The sequence below is a fragment of the Patella vulgata genome, chromosome 9, assembly GCF_932274485.2.
Source record: "Patella vulgata chromosome 9, xgPatVulg1.2, whole genome shotgun sequence".
Classification (NCBI taxonomy): domain Eukaryota; kingdom Metazoa; phylum Mollusca; class Gastropoda; family Patellidae; genus Patella; species Patella vulgata.
In genome coordinates, this window is record NC_065887.2 from 34452488 (window position 1) to 34468874 (window position 16387).

The following is a 16387-nucleotide window of genomic DNA, read 5'->3' on the forward strand; positions in this document are numbered from 1 at the left end:
GTGTTTACCTATATTAATCGCTAGTGTAGAAATGAGAAATAAAAAAAGTTAAAAAGAAACGGTGTTTAATGGAAATTTTATTTCAATAAAATATGTTATCTGTATTCACAGCAACATAACAAATAACAAACTATTTATACGATAGAAACTAATAATAGTCCTAAACAATATCTAATCATTCATAACAGTCTTTCAATTGTCCAATTTATCACAGAATTTTATTTCAAGTAACTGTTTATACTGATTCGTGAAACAGTAGTTATGAATATTATCAGCCCATTAACTATTGCTACACTTACTATGACAAAGTGACGTTTCTGATTAGTTTAATAGTTATCGACGTAGAAGGTCTAACAAAAACGGACTTTCTCTGAGAACCGGTTTAACATATAGGGTAACGGGTTGGCTTGGTAACTTATATTATTTACAAATAAAATCGTATGCATATTTGTATAGTATACCGTATCGGTTAAAAGATGTAAATGAATAAGAAATTCAAAAACAACCCAAACAGATTACACAATGCAGGTCGAATTAAAATGAACTATACGAAATAAAAACACCAGAGATGTATACACTGAACTTGTTTAGTCGGTAAGCAAACCTTATTATAGTACAGCAATGGTGTATGAGCTTTTACTGCTCGTTACCAGCGCTTTGAGAGTATTGCATCCCAAAACAGGCATGCGTCATATAATTCGCGATTTGCATTAGTAATCAAATTAAAGAATAAAATGGTGTAAAAACTGGTATGGAATATTTATTTTCAGATTTTCTATATAATGTATATGTATTTACAAATAGGTAAACAACAAGCATGGCATATAAAAATAATATAGGTGTGCCATCAATAGTGGATAACTGTACAAAACAAAATGGCCGGATTATTTTGTTTTCAAAATGAGCACTTGGTATGTCGATTATGTTGAATTACGAGACGTCTAAGTTAATTGGAATTCTGGATGATAATCGTCTTGTAGAAAAACCAACAAAATAAATATTGATTGACAATAAATACGTATTTTACATAATATGGAAACTTCAATAATATTACAAAAAAAACTCAAGCAAAAAAATCAGATCTTTTGTTTAAATACATGTGTAAAATTTATATATTTGATAATTAAGATCTTATATATTATACATAATGTAAAAAAAATATAAATATATTTTGATTTTTAAAAATTATATTTGGATTTATGAATGACTGAGGCGAATACTATCATACAGAGTTATGTCCCATGTGTCAAGGTGATTTTTCAGCTAAGAGATTCAGGTGGAAACGGTTTTATGGGAACACAATTCCATCGGGAGCTTTAATAATTTAAAATCTAGATTCCAAAAATGCCAGTCATCGCATTGTCATGAATATAGTCATCCGTAAGTTCAAATTAGGCATTAGTGTTAATTTTAGAATATAGCAAACAGCCAACGATGTTTGACTAAAGTGGATGTTTAATGTATTTCGATAGCTTTAGTGATTAGGTATTGAGACACTAAGATGTGGGTTGTACAATAATGTTTGTCAAAAATTACAGTGTCGTAAAACTGACCAGAGCTTTTCGGCAATTTGAAGTTATAGTCAATTTTCTCAGAAGAATATAGAAATAAAAGAGTCCCACAGCACTGAAGTCAAAGCATTTACAAGTAATCGTCATTTTCATTTGCCAGCAACAAGGAATAAATACTCTTTTCTGAAAGAAATAAAAACATATTTTGTAAATGACGTAACATGATGAACGCAAAGTGTCATGTTATGATGAAGAAACTCACAACTGTGAGATATTTGTAAGAAATATACCCTCCCAAAAAAGTAGGGGATATTGAAATGCAAATACCTATGCAGGTTATTATGATAAATAGTCATGGACACTTGACATGCTTTGAGAGTATGTTCACAGATGAAGAACTTATCGCCCCAACAGAACCAATAGCGCCATACACGTGGGAGGGATTCATTGTCAAATTTGACACTTCAAGGAAGGGTTGATGAAAACTGCCGCGTGCTGGTTTATCTATCCATGTTTGCTTTCCTATCGGTTCTTGCATAAGATTTACTGTTTAGCGTATCTTTGCTTTAGTGTGTTAAGTTTAATTTGATCGGGAGACATGTTCGTCGACGTCAACGTCAACCGACAACACTGCAAGAATTGTCCGTGGCACTGCAAGAGAAGTGGGTCAGATTGCCCCAAATAGTGATTGGACGGTTGATTAGGAGCATGCCACGACGAATTGCTGAATGTCTGAGGATTGGTGGACAATTACTCATTATTAAGACAAAAATCAAAAACGTCCATTTTCACTTTTGACAGTGTATCTCTTTGCGAGTGAAATGGGGCCGTCAGATAAGCCGACCATAATTGTTTATGTTTTATGTTCATGTGTAGGTAATTGGCCTGTTATTAACATACACGGGTTACCTCTAATAAAAACAGCAGTGCCTTTCCGCAGTTTTGTATTGTTTCTGAATATTCCCTACTTTTTTTTTGAAGTGTATATAAAAATTACGAAAGATCAGAACTCAACGAGGTTTATATAAAATATTTGCAAATTTTAGGCTGGTCTGTGGGCATTTCCGGAATCCGCATCAGTCCTATGACTCTGTTTTGCCGATAGCATTGTTTGAAACACATCATACATAGATAGACGTAGAGCGGACAAGTTGGGTTCGTTTCTGAAAGTGGTCTGCATCCTCATTATATTTTACACAATCAACTTCTACAGTAGATGAAACTGGAACTGCGAGAGGAAGTATCACTAGGCTGTTTTGTATAATTGTAGAGTTTTCAGAATAAGGATACTTACCATTACATTTTTTCAAATGGCTCCAACCTTATCTTTATCTATTTGACATATGATACTTATACCAAATATCACCAATAATAACTAGAAAACAAAATATACAATATCCAGAAAATGTTCACATAAATTCAAATACAGTAAAATGTCGCCATCGCGAACTTTGTTATCTGGAAGTAATTGTGCGCTCTTTATTTGTTTATAATAAAATATAACGAGCCTATACTATTGATAGAAAAAGAAAATTTTGATTTTATACTGCAACGTAAAGTTCGCCTGGATTTTCCCACGTGGTACCTGTATCAATGGTGCAGGACGGAGGGTCTGACAAGGGGCAATGTTTTATCGTTCGGATGGGACGAAAAACCAAGGTTTCGTGTACACATTAGCGTGCACGTAAAAAATCTCTTGACAGTTGGAATTTCGATATGATAGTAGGCCGTAGCACCGCTGTCCGAGCAAAATTTATTGTATGACGTACGCCCGTTTTCATCAGGCCAATCGGAGTAGAACACTCAACACAATTTCATTTGATTTCATTACATCAGATTACATTTTCACTTTGCTTATTTATTTTTATTTTTTTATTTCTACACAGGATTGTGTACAAGATTTTAGAACAGACGAAACGTCTTTAAAAGGACTATTTTGGGATTGGTGGGGTGGGGTTGTTAATAAAGGGCAGCTGCACGACAAAATAAAGCCATTAAGACAATACTAATTAAAACATAGTTAGATTTTATAATGTTTACCTGTAATCCACATATTCCACCAACAACACCTATCGATATTTCTTTATAACTGTATACAATTTCCCATAAAGAATCATAACATCCCTATAAAATATTAAAGAGGAAATTAAACTGGGGTAAATTTCTTTCATATTTCTTCAATAAATGATATTAACTGATAGCTGCATGACAACGTTAAGATATTTCGATCGTGCCTCGTACATCTATTGCAGTAACAGGTGCTTCGGATGGGTCATTAATTTTCTCCCAAAGAGACAGAGTATTACCGCATCGACAAGTTTTTAACGATGTTCTTGTTTCAATGCAAGTCACAAATCAATGCGAATGAGACAGTATAAAATGGCGTGGGGATAGTTATTTATCCGCTATTCAAAGGATAGAAAAACATTTTGTTATGACTATCCTCATTTACAAAAAATACAATTTTATTTACTTAAAAATACATTATGTGAGATTAGATAAAGAGCTGGTAGTTCTCACTATAATATTAATAGTCAAAAACTAGATAATATAAAGGGAATTTGTTGAAAAAATTTAAGTCAAATTAATCAACTCTGAACCGAGATAGAATGTTGGGTCTAGCCTCGATCACCATTACTAGAGTCGGTACCATAAAAAAACAATAGTCTCGATTAATTATCAATGAGCGTTGAGCAGCAGATATGATTCTAATCCAGAAAATATCTCATGCTAGGGATGACATCGAGAGTTGATTATGGTCTAGATAAGTTAATTAATGTCTAATTAATAATTTAGATAACATTTCAGGCCTAAAGAAAGGCCTGCATTTGGCAGATTTAGCTCTTGAATAATGTATGTTTAAAGCCGTCTTCGTGATTTTGTTATGGCTTCTCCGCAAGACGGTGTATCGACGATGAGCGCAATCATTACCGGGAAGCGAGATGTCAAAACGGCAGATTGTGGTTGATTTTCTATGATATCATTTATTTTTTTGTAGATTTTTTATGTAAATTGGATCAAGAATTATATTGTTCATTAGTACAAATTAACATAAATTTACATCGCCGAGCACGTGACCCAATTTTACTGGAGGGAAAATAATTTTGTGGTTGAACTCACCTTGTCATAATTATTCTTGGTAGCATCTGTAGCATCTGGTGATTTGGCACAAGTTGGTGCACTTGTAGTATTTTTACAGCAGGCCATGGGAGTAATGAGTGTATGTGTATTTCCAGAGTCATCAGTATAACTACGGAATATCCAGTTTGGAGCGTTTACTTCACTGAAATCTGTATAATTGTCAATACCACAACAACTTTGCTGAAAAGGAAGTATTCGTATTTCGTATGGGTGTTTTTGGTTTTATAGAATTAAAAACTTTTATGCGCATGTATTTCCTATTCCCCGCTAAAATTTTTTACCATTCGTGCGGGCGTGGGAGCCGCGCTGGTCCGTGATGTCCAAGAAAGTTCAGGGGATTTTCTGGCGTGGTTCCCCCTTGTCATTTGTGGGCCTGGCAAGGGACAACGTATAGACGGTCGAATGGGAGGAAAAGCCGAGGTACCGGGTACACATTGGCGTGCACGTAAAATATCCCTTGACATTTGGAATTCAAAATAAGATAATGGCGTATGCCCGTCTTCCTTACTGTCATTAGCCAAGACGGTGCAGAAAATGAGGACATCAAACCCTATTTCATTTCATTTCGTCAAAACTGCTTATTTAGTAGAATGTGAGCCGCGGACGAGATTTGGTGTATACATGAAACGTAATGGAATTGGAAATAAACCAACATTTTGCAACATTGAAATAAAAAGGAAAAAGACAACTTACCGAGGTCATTATGAAGTTCATTCCCAAATTGCCAGCACTTGTACCGTTAATACCAGTATATTCAGTTTTAATCACATCCTTTAGGCCTTGTTTTATAGTAGAATCGAACTAAAAGAAAATAAAGTACAATATTAATAACCTGACAATGCATAAGCCTAGTTAAAATGTGAAACAAAGGGTAAAAAGATATTTTTTTAAAAGATCAAGATGATAAAATGTTGACGAACTGCTCCATCTTGTGTTATAGAGTCACTCAGATAAACATAATTCTAGTGAATATTTGGATGTTTTTAAAACTATATTTTACAAAGTGGTTATTTGTGTACATTTCAATTTTATTGACGAAGATTAAGCAAATGTTAAGATTTAACAGATACGAAATTAAAATAATAATAAAAAAATTCCCTGGCCACACATCATTCAACCCGATTCTACACTTTTATCTGGACATACATCAATATGTCTTAGCTATTTGAATACATTATTCCATTGACTTACCACACTGCGGAAAGCAAAAACACAGACGACGAGACCAATCTGAGCCAATAGAATAACAATCACCAAGATAACATACTGCAAATAAAAAGTAAAGAAATTAATTTTCTAAATACACGCTTATACATATACATGAACACAAACAACTGAAATTTGTAGGTAAGTGGACTTCCAGAAAAACTCGTAATCCCGGCGCCACTACTTCCATCTGAAGCGCTAACTCAAATAAATACAAACAGACAGAAAGGTTAGTGATTGTGGTATCTGTGTAGATGACAATGCATCACCAACTTTCCAGCAAAATCACATCAATAACGACAGTTTAAAGATGCATTGGCATTATGTAAGAGCTAAATCTGTTGGTCTCAAATGTATAAATTAATAATTATACATTTATTTACACGACAAGAACATAATGAACTTTCTAGAACACGATCGCGATTTAATGATTTAAAATTATAGCTAATCGAGATTTTATCATCGTAACCATGGTAGCTCGGATGCCGTGATTTTTAATGGATTTATACACGATCGCCATTTAATAATTTATTTTTAAAAAGGATAATCAAGATTTTGTTTATTATCGTAACAATGGTATCAATGAAAATCAAGACTACACTATTCTTATCAAAATGTCCAACATTCATAACTTCGATTAGAATAAAGTACCTGAACTGAAATTTTCAATATATTCCCTTTTCATTATCAGTTATGATAGCGAGAACTGTCAGCTCTTTATCTAAATGTTAAATAGCGCATCTTTAAATTAATGTGAAAGCTGATGCCAAAGCCTTTCATAATCACATAACAAAGCAATTCACGAAGTACCACAAGAGATTGCGTTAGATTTGCGTTAGAAATACTTACAAGAATCAGCAAAATTCTAACTTTACAGCAGGCACCAATAACTCCCAGGGCTCCTATCACCAGAAAAAAACAGCCAAGAGCAATAAATACAATAGCTAAACCTCCTACAAGGTCATAGATATTAAAATCTGTTGAAGGCGAACTGAAACCCGCCCCTGAAACCGCATTCTGGAATTGTTTCTGAGCTGTCGCTAATAATGAATCTAGCATTGGTGACTGGACCTTTACAACGATTCCAAGACCTAGCAGAATGATTCCTACTAACTGAAATAAAAACGATTAATAAGACTTACGAAATAAGACAATTTAAGTAATATAGCTTTATAATAATTATAACCAAACCAGTATTAGCAAGTACGTGTTTGTCACTGCAAATTTTCAACCAAAAGATTCTTGTGTACCGGCACTGAATTTTCTTCTGGGATGATGGGTAGACATGGGAAACATGGTTTCAAAATTCCACAATATTCTTCAAAACATACAAAGAGGCTACCGATTCATAAATGGTAAAATGAAATGAAATGGTTTTTATTAACGTTCTACTTTCCGACTGGGTCTACTCTTATTTCAAATTCTAACTATAAAGGGTATACCAATGTGTAACCGTCGCGGGACCCCGGTTTTTCTTTCCATCCGAGTGACTAGACACTGTCCTTGTCAGACTCTCCATCCTTCACTATTAACATGGGGAAAAACTTTCTCGCCGAACACCGAGACCTCCTGTTTAGCTAGCTAGTGTCCCACTTTCTGAGCCAGCGTGGCTAGCAGCAGTAAATCTTAAACATGGGTTAACAGTTTATCGTTTTAGTTTTATACTTACTGCAAAGATAAGGTTAAAGACGGTGATGAGCAATCGCCCACATGTTGCTATACATTCACACATTTTGACTAAACGAGATGCAGGTGGTCCTGGTGGTCTATAAACAGCTATTGGCTGTGGTGGTGTCCTAGATGTGTTAGCTCTCCTTGTTACTACTATAAAATAATAATAAAAAAAAAACAATTGAACAGAATTATATAATTAATTAATAGAAAATCAAAGAGGAGTAAAATGAAACTAGGATAATACCTTAATAAGAGATGACAGGGACGGAGTAGGGATGGTAGATCTAGTAGGTTAAAAATCTCAAACTATCGGCTAATTTATAAGCTAACTGTTAGGCCTAGTTGAATTCAACGTTTCCTTTCTGTGTCACCGGTTTCCTTGTCTGGCTGACTAGCTAACGAGCGCTCAAGAAAAGGATGCTCTTGACTAGGCTAGACGTAATAAAGTTAGACTACTTTAAATTACGACATTCACAGACCCCACACCACTTCTGAGTGTTATGGTCACTGATGCTATTCACTGGGCAAAACTATAGGCTATTAAATTAGAAAGAATCTAGCATGGTTGTGATAGCTTGAATACTGGGTTCACAACAAAAGAGTGTTATGTGCTACCCATATGAGGAGCTCCTTCCATAAGACCTTTTGCTTTGGAGCAAGTTCCCGGAGCAAATTACGACTACGACGAGTGATCTAAATCCTTGAAATTAGGATTAGCTTTGTAGTTTGACACCACTGGCACTGCTGGACATGAGTTTTCCTGTCTTGTTATAAAGTTGTTTGTATTCAACACATTATTGCCTCTCGGTTCCCATCACTATACCCTTTTTACCTTGTTCACGTTTAGCCATATGGTGGTAACCTTAGCATTTGCACACATAGGTTAAAAGTAAAAGTAAAAAATTTTACGTTGTTTTAAAGTTGGTGAACATCTGGAAGTGGTCAAATCCAGAATACGGTAACTACACAAATATGACGTCAGGATAATTTTCGTCAGAATATGATGACGTAATAATAACAGCGATACTGGCATAATGTCGGGAGAGCGAGAGAAATGGTGGTTAACGTAATCCGTAAGCGTCCACTGGGCTGTAGAAGATTTTAACTTATAAGAACACCTGCTGGTTAATTAATTATATAAAAAAAATATTTAACGTAATATGTTAGGCTACTTTTACTTTATTTGCAGTACTCTTACTGAAATGGGGTTTAACGTCCACTCGACACAAACTAGGTCATTTCGGGACTAACATATGGTTCAATTTTATTTTCATAAGTCGCTTGCGTAGGGGTCTTTAGCAGTTGGAGGAAACCGGAGGACCCGGAGAAAACCCACGAGGTTGGACAGGCGACCCTACTCCTTGTCACGTACAACTGGGGAATCGAAACCCCGCCAGTTGACAGTACTCTTACGCAAACATGCATTTTGATTAAAGACCACATAAACTCACTATTCCTATAATTGTTTGAAAAATTGCGCTTTACAAATAAACCTCTGCTAATGAATAAAATTCAGTAACTAATACTAACATGATGTCATCGACCGTCAATAATTTGTGTGTTTATCTATAGCTCTTGAGTCGTGTCGGAGAAGCATATATTCCCATATACATGTTAAAGACCTATAATTAGGTTTGACTTGTATTTTAATTAGCTTGTGTTTCTAGTTCCGCATTATTTAACCGCCAGTCAATGTGAAAAGAACAAATGATTTATGTCTTTACTTTCATATTCGATTGCAACCACATAATCCATTAGATTTCATGCAGTATTGATACTGGCCAGGTAGGCCCTGTGCATGCGTTGTAATAACAACTATCATGATCAATTGGAAAGATAAATTAAAATATTCTGGGAAACAGACCCAGCGATAAAAATAATGCACACCTCTTTTCAGGGATATTTTTTTTTTTAAATTTTCTTCAAATTACAGATCTTTCTATAACGATCTTTGCAACCTCTAATAACTGTAAAGCTTTTTTTAATTGACTAGGGCAGTCAGACATTTTGGTTACACATATTTCAGATATAATGCCAGCAATCCACTCACAATCATGTGAATGTTCTGTCAAAGATCAAACAAAAAGTCGCCCGACATGACAACGAATTTGTTTGTTGTGCGGTCCTCCTGCACTCAATACAGATCGTAAATCGCTATCATAGCTTTATCATAGCTTTAGACCTGTGCTTTGCGAAATCGTTGGCCACCATATTTATTCCCAGTTCGTTCTAGCAACACCTCCTTATTTAGATGTTTGGACCGGGTCTTTCTCTGTTAACGAACAAGGCTTCGAATTCACGCTGACGGTTTGCAAATAAATTACCACGGTATGTCTATTTATGGATAGGCTGCAATTTACAAAGATAGACAGGTAAAGCGCTTTATAGGCTAGATATTTTATAGGCCACTGAAACCAGGGGTGGGTTGTGGGTAGGGTTACCAGATTATTCATAGAAGAAACCGGGAATTTGGTTAATTCTAGAAGCCGGGAACAATTATTGCGAGTATTAAGCTAGTGGGGATTTAGAGTGTAGTTTAAAGGCTCAATACCACTCTTGTTGTAACTGAATAATATGTCCCAATCTTTATTCTGGTCAACAAATTGTACTATTTTAGAATATTTCAATTAATTGATGATACAAATTTCATCTTAACACACCTTATTTAAAAAATTTGAAAAATTCAACATAATGGTTTGAAACGTCTAACGTAAACCTTTTCAAATGAAACTTCAATTTAAAAATATTTTCGAACCCTCTGGACAAGTAAAATAGGATGTAATGGATAATTTACGCAACAGGTAGGACACTTAAACATCTAGTACTTAGATAGAGATATTATTTATTTTCTGGAGCTTTCAAGCCAGCAAGAGTGTTATTGTCCCTTTAAACATGTTGGTAATATTTGATGAACTACAAAATAAACTATATATAATGAGTGCTGGGAACTTCCCAAATACACAACCATGAAACACGGTCCCATATTAATCTCAGAAGTGGTCTAATCTATTGTTTATTATATACTCTACAATTCGGTATGACATAATAAATATATTGTTTAAAGCCCTATAGTGTATTGACACTCAAATTGGCAATTGGTCAAAAAAACAAATCAGTAAAGATATACGCTATAGCCTATAGACAAAACAAATATTGCCGATAGATAAGCAAAGAAATGCAACTGAAACACGGTTCGTAATTTCTAGTTAAAAGCGCAATATTTGTAAGTCCTGCTAACCGCAACTATAGGCTACCGTATATTTTTACTGATTTTTTTTTTCTTTTTTTTGACGAATTGCCAAAGTCTACATTATCTATTTGAGTGTCAATAATTATAAATTATACACTATAGGGCTTTAAACAATATATTTATTATGTCATACCGTATTGTAGAGTATAAACAAAAGATTAGACCACTTCTAGTGTTTCATCTAAAACAATCAATCGGCATGGTTTTATTTGGGAAGTTACCAGCACTAATTATAGCCTACTTTGTAGTTCATCAAATATTACCTTGATACTCGCAATAATTGTAAGACCAGAAAAGTAAGATCCAAAACACGAAGAGCCCCCCCCCCCCCCCACACACACACACCCCCAACTACCCCATTTATTATCCCTGGTGTACCTAAGAATGTCTAAAAATATAATTTTTTTAAAAATTATGAGATCCGAATTAAAAATAAACCGAAATATCTCTTAATTTTCTTATTTGCTTGGACTTGCCCCTAAATTTGTATTTAATAAACTCATATATGTTTCAAACACCTATAATGTTTGCTACCCTATCGATTTCTTTGTACCTCTGTATGGATTGTTAAAATATTGAAATAATGTCTCAAAATTACAGTTTAAGTCGCAGAAATGTGATAAACAGTGGGGGTTGTTTTGTCTCACATTCTTTTGGGCATTTTCGATCGTGAATAACAAAATGAAGGTCGCCGACAAATAATAATCTTAAAGAGGACATGTCCTCGCGATATCCATTATAAAAACTATTTGAAAATAATTTCTGAAACAAGTATGGAACAGTATACAGTTATAATTAGTTATAAATGTACATAGCAATTTGAAAATGTAATTTAAGCCCTGATAAACGAGGAAATACTTCCGTTGTGCACATCGAACAATTTATATAGTAAATGTTGAAGCGGGTTGGTTTTAGAATCGATATGATTTGTCATATAAATATATATACAATTTTCCCTTTAAAAGTTTCAGACCTTTAAATGAAAATGACATCACGGTCACGAGACAATAATTATGTTGCCCATGGTAACATGTAAATAGTATTGGTACCCAACAGTGAATGAGTACTCTCCCGTGATATTTAATGGCCTCAGTATAATAGCAGTAAGATTAGATAGGATTCGAGGCTTACCTCGTATAATTCTAAACAATAGTATACAAAACGTATTTGCCCCTGATTAGGTTTGGCGTTTTTATTTTATCAGAGAAGATAATTCCTATTAATTTATGTGTGTATGTATTGGTTCATGTCTGGGCATCAGTTTGATTTTTTTGTAGTTGACTTTGGAATGGTGGTATCAATGAGAACCTATCATGCAGTTGTCACGGGGGTTAGGTTTCATTCCATAACACTGAATACCTTAGAGCATGGATAGCTTCGCACCTATATAGAATTGATTTGTTCATTGGCTTATGGGTGATACTTGTTATGTCCTTTTCAAACAAACGACTAGTTCCGCCCTTAGTTCGGAACACGCTGACGTATACGTATCTATGACAAAATACACTTGGTATTTCTATGAACCTTATAATACACAAGATCCATGGTATTTCACCCTTAGTTCGGAACACGCTGACGTATACGTATCTATAACAAAATACACTTGCTATTTCTATGAACCTTATAATACACAAGATCCATGGTATTTCACCCTTAGTTCGGAACACGCTGACGTATACGTATCTATAACAAAATACACTTGCTATTTCTATGAACCTTATAATACACAAGATCCATGGTATTTCACGGTAGTTTCAAGTACATGATAAGCAGAAAGTCGAAGTGTGTCCACATGCATGAACATGGGTTATAAGAACATTGGTATTCTCGTCTAAATCAGCTAAACAATTTCCAAGTACTAACAGAGCTTGTAAAGAATGTGTCGTAAACTTAAACATCTGTCAGTCCAAATAGCAATTTTCCAGAGAGCCTGCGATCATAGACGCCTGTAAAGTGGAAATATTTAAAAAATAACATCAAACTATGACTTAGTATATGTCTAAAATCTGTTCGTAAGGGAGATTTTCAAATAACTGGTCTGGTACCAATTTCTAAATCAGGGGCAAATAACTCGTCTGAAACCGGTTCTCTTTCAGTAGATGTAGTAATACCAATTGCTCTAACAACATCAATCACTTTTATCTATAGTGATGAAATATCTCAGCACAGTATCCCTTTAAATGCCTGAAAGGTGTCTTTAACAATAGAAATAGTTTTGTACGACAGTGTTATCTGGGCGTGGTCCATATTCCTTTAAATAAGAAAGTTAAAGGAGTGGACGCCTTTCATCTTTTTATCAAAACATGATAATGCAACTGGGTCAAGTTAATACATCATCAATCCATCATATTGTAAAGCAAATAAAAGGGCGCTGGTTGAGCAGACACCAATATTGGGTCACCCAATTACAAAATAATTTGAAATGTTTCAGGTGTATAAATGTAGTATGTCACGATGTGGTTCAGGCTATCACCAGGTAGTGGTGGGTGTCGGGCACGAGGCACCTAATGCCACTCATTGGTTTCGGAACTTAATAAACTTATAAAATCATCCTCCAAATACAAGGGTCAATTGAGCCCATGGAACTGAACCAATGCATTCATGAATCAACGATCATGTCTGCTTTTTTTTTATGATTTTTCCCTCTTTGTTATTTGTGATATGTTGGTGTTGGTGTGGATGAGGTGTAAGTTCTTGTTATTGTTGTTTGTGTGAGTGTGGATGATATGTTTGTACGGATGTGGTGGGGTAAGTTGTTGTGATATGTTTGTATGAGTGAGGAGGGTGAGCTCTTCATTTTGTTATATGTGATATGTTTGTGTGAGAAGGGGTAAATGAGGATGGGTAAGTTGTTCCTGTTGTTATTTGTGATATATTTGTGTGGGTGATGAGGCATGAATCGTTTCTGTTGTTATTTGTGATAGGTTTGAGTGAGGAATGGTAAGTTGTTCCTGTTGTTATTTGTGATATGTTTGAGTGAGGAATGGTAAGTTGTTCCTGTTGTTATTTGTGATATGTTTGAGTGAGGAATGGTAAGTTGTTCCTGTTGTTATTTGTGATATGTTTGAGTGAGTGAGGAAGATAAGTTCCAGTATGAATTATTTATCGTGAAATAACACTATAAAATAGTAATAAAGGAAGTTTATTGTCATGGAATATGGATAACATGTTTCGCTTACTAGGGTATATCTTAATCGTTATTATAAAATAGTAATGAGATCAGTTCTCCTAAAATCGATATTTAATCTTTGTTATAGTTCAGTTGACTAGAAATAATGATTAGTTATATAAATTATTTAACGTCTCTGTATATCACGGTTCGTGGTGATATAAACAATAGGGTGATGTAATATATCTAGTATTATATGTTTATCACCGGTATCACGTTCGTTTAAATCATATTAAAAACAGGAGCAATATTAATAAGTATTATATCAGTTCAATGATTCGACAGCTTCGAGGCTTTATAATAATAATAATAATAATATCAGTATTTGTATAGCGCATAAAAGTTTTCAGTTTGTTCTTAAAAACAATTTTTTTACTGACTCTCCTTACATCGTTTATTGAATAAGAACTTGATTTCTTCTGTGTTTAGAGATCAATTGCTAGTGCTATTTCACGCAAAGATATCACTAGAATGGCATAAATAGATTATTGTTGTAATACGTTCTGGAAATGACATCATATTTTGCAGATCCATCGGAAATAGAATAAGAAGCCTATTTTAGGAACAATTCGTCATATTGGTTTTAAAAGTAAAATCGGGGACAAATTTTATACTCTTCAATATGAATACAGTAAGCCTGTTTGATTTGTGTATAAGGGTAAATGGTCGATTTCTAATATTTATTGGCTTATCTTTGATGTGTTTAATGGCCATCGAGCTCAGAAAAAGTGTTGTTTTATTAATAAAATGTTATTGTTGTCTTTCCCTTTCCCAAATATAACATGCTTCACATAGTGTTAATACATACAGTTATTTTGTTATTGCTCGGCGAAGTACCTTTGTAGTACATAAACATTGTGACAATAACTGTACCTTCTCTATCGGATTATCATAACAAGGTGTATGAAATCCTATACATGTATTTCATTACTTACGATATAAATACAATAAATATTAAGGGGAAGGAATATCGACATAAATAAAGATTAACATTATTGTCAGGTATATCACAATATATAGACTATTAGGACGATGTAGAAACTGTCTGTAGATGTCAAATCAATATATTAGGCAACATAAAGATAAGTTTCTATCAACTATTTACATAAGTGAGATAATATGAAATAAAGATCAACCATAAAAACATCACGTGTTCGTTAGCATTGATTTTATTTTCAAATACACCCCTACCCCCATCCCCACTTCACCCCGTCCCTCCCACTCCTTCATTTTACTGACAGGGAACAGTTTACAGGGTTTTTGATATCGTGGTACTAAGAAGGGCATGCTTGATTATTAATTTGTTCTAGTATTATTCTAGTATAATAATGGGTTTGTCAGAGCATTTCGGCGGTTTGTCCGTTGACCTTATATCTGTAGCTATAAAATGTATCTTCGTTTATTTTTTAAATGGCTAACAAGGAAGTAATATATAGATAAGAATTGTAAATCTGTTACTTGAACTAGTTTATAACATGGTGAATATTGTTTATATACACTTCAAATATACGACCAGAGATTATAACTACAGATTTATTATTACCTTTCAAGTAATAATATATTATCACATTCGCTTTAATAAGTTCAGTTTCTATATGACTATGATGTACAAACATTTACTAGACAAGTTCTAGAACATCTGATACCACTTATATTTGAGCAGTTAACAGATCTAACAAATTTGTGTATGTACAAATTACAATAAAATGAAATAGATGATGTTTAATGTCTACTCGGCAGTCCATATACTTGACTTTCAGACTAACGAGTTTAAAAATGAAATGAAATGGGGTTTAACGTCCTACTGTTCTGCTCCGACTGGGATAATGAAGACGGGCATACATCATACAGTGTACTATAAGTGAAATTTTGCCCGGACAGCAGCACTACAACCTACTCTTGTATCGACTTCCAACTGTCAAGGGATCTTTTACGTCTACGCCAATGTGTACACAGAACCTCAGTTTATTGTCCCATCCGAACGACTAGACAGCACCACTGACAAGGGGCTAACACGTTTAAAGATAGAGACTAAACAACACGACAGCATATCAAAGATCAAAACAGTCGAGGGTGGCAGTTAATGGTAGCGAACCAATGTGACGACAAACATGATTTGTTGACGTAATGTTTTTGTAATTTGTATTTACTTGCAATCTACATTCCCCGAACATTCCCACGTATAATCTATATACGAGTAGTTATTCTAATACTGCACACAATTGTTTACATATTGTTTTCTATGGTGTTATTCCCTTGCGTTTACTTATATACGATACACTATAACAAACTATACATGTACAGGAATTTATATATAGAATCTATATTCCTAAAATTCCCTATAGAATGTCAAGTTAAAATTCTCTCTTAATACAAATCTCAAGTATGAGAAGTTAGAAAATAATCCAAAAAAATAATCAAGTGTTGCGAATATTG

The 16387-nt window shown here is 34.3% G+C and overlaps 1 protein-coding gene across 2 annotated transcripts in view; it reads right to left on the reverse strand.

Annotated features, from left to right (window-relative positions):
* Positions 1 to 62: 62 nt before the first annotated feature.
* LOC126832162 (tetraspanin-7) overlaps positions 63 to 16387 on the reverse strand; it is a 36074-nt gene continuing 19749 nt past the window's right edge. For both annotated transcript variants that reach the window (XM_050562868.2, XM_050562867.2), the window contains exons 2-9: positions 7528 to 7682; positions 6708 to 6971; positions 5844 to 5918; positions 5346 to 5453; positions 4632 to 4832; positions 3552 to 3635; positions 2806 to 2886; positions 63 to 1694 (exon numbers count right to left, since the gene is read on the reverse strand). In XM_050562868.2, coding sequence (XP_050418825.1) covers positions 2818 to 2886; positions 3552 to 3635; positions 4632 to 4832; positions 5346 to 5453; positions 5844 to 5918; positions 6708 to 6971; positions 7528 to 7590 — 864 coding nt within the window. In that variant the 5' untranslated portion in view covers positions 7591 to 7682 and the 3' untranslated portion in view covers positions 63 to 1694; positions 2806 to 2817. The remainder of the gene's footprint in view (positions 1695 to 2805; positions 2887 to 3551; positions 3636 to 4631; positions 4833 to 5345; positions 5454 to 5843; positions 5919 to 6707; positions 6972 to 7527; positions 7683 to 16387) is intronic.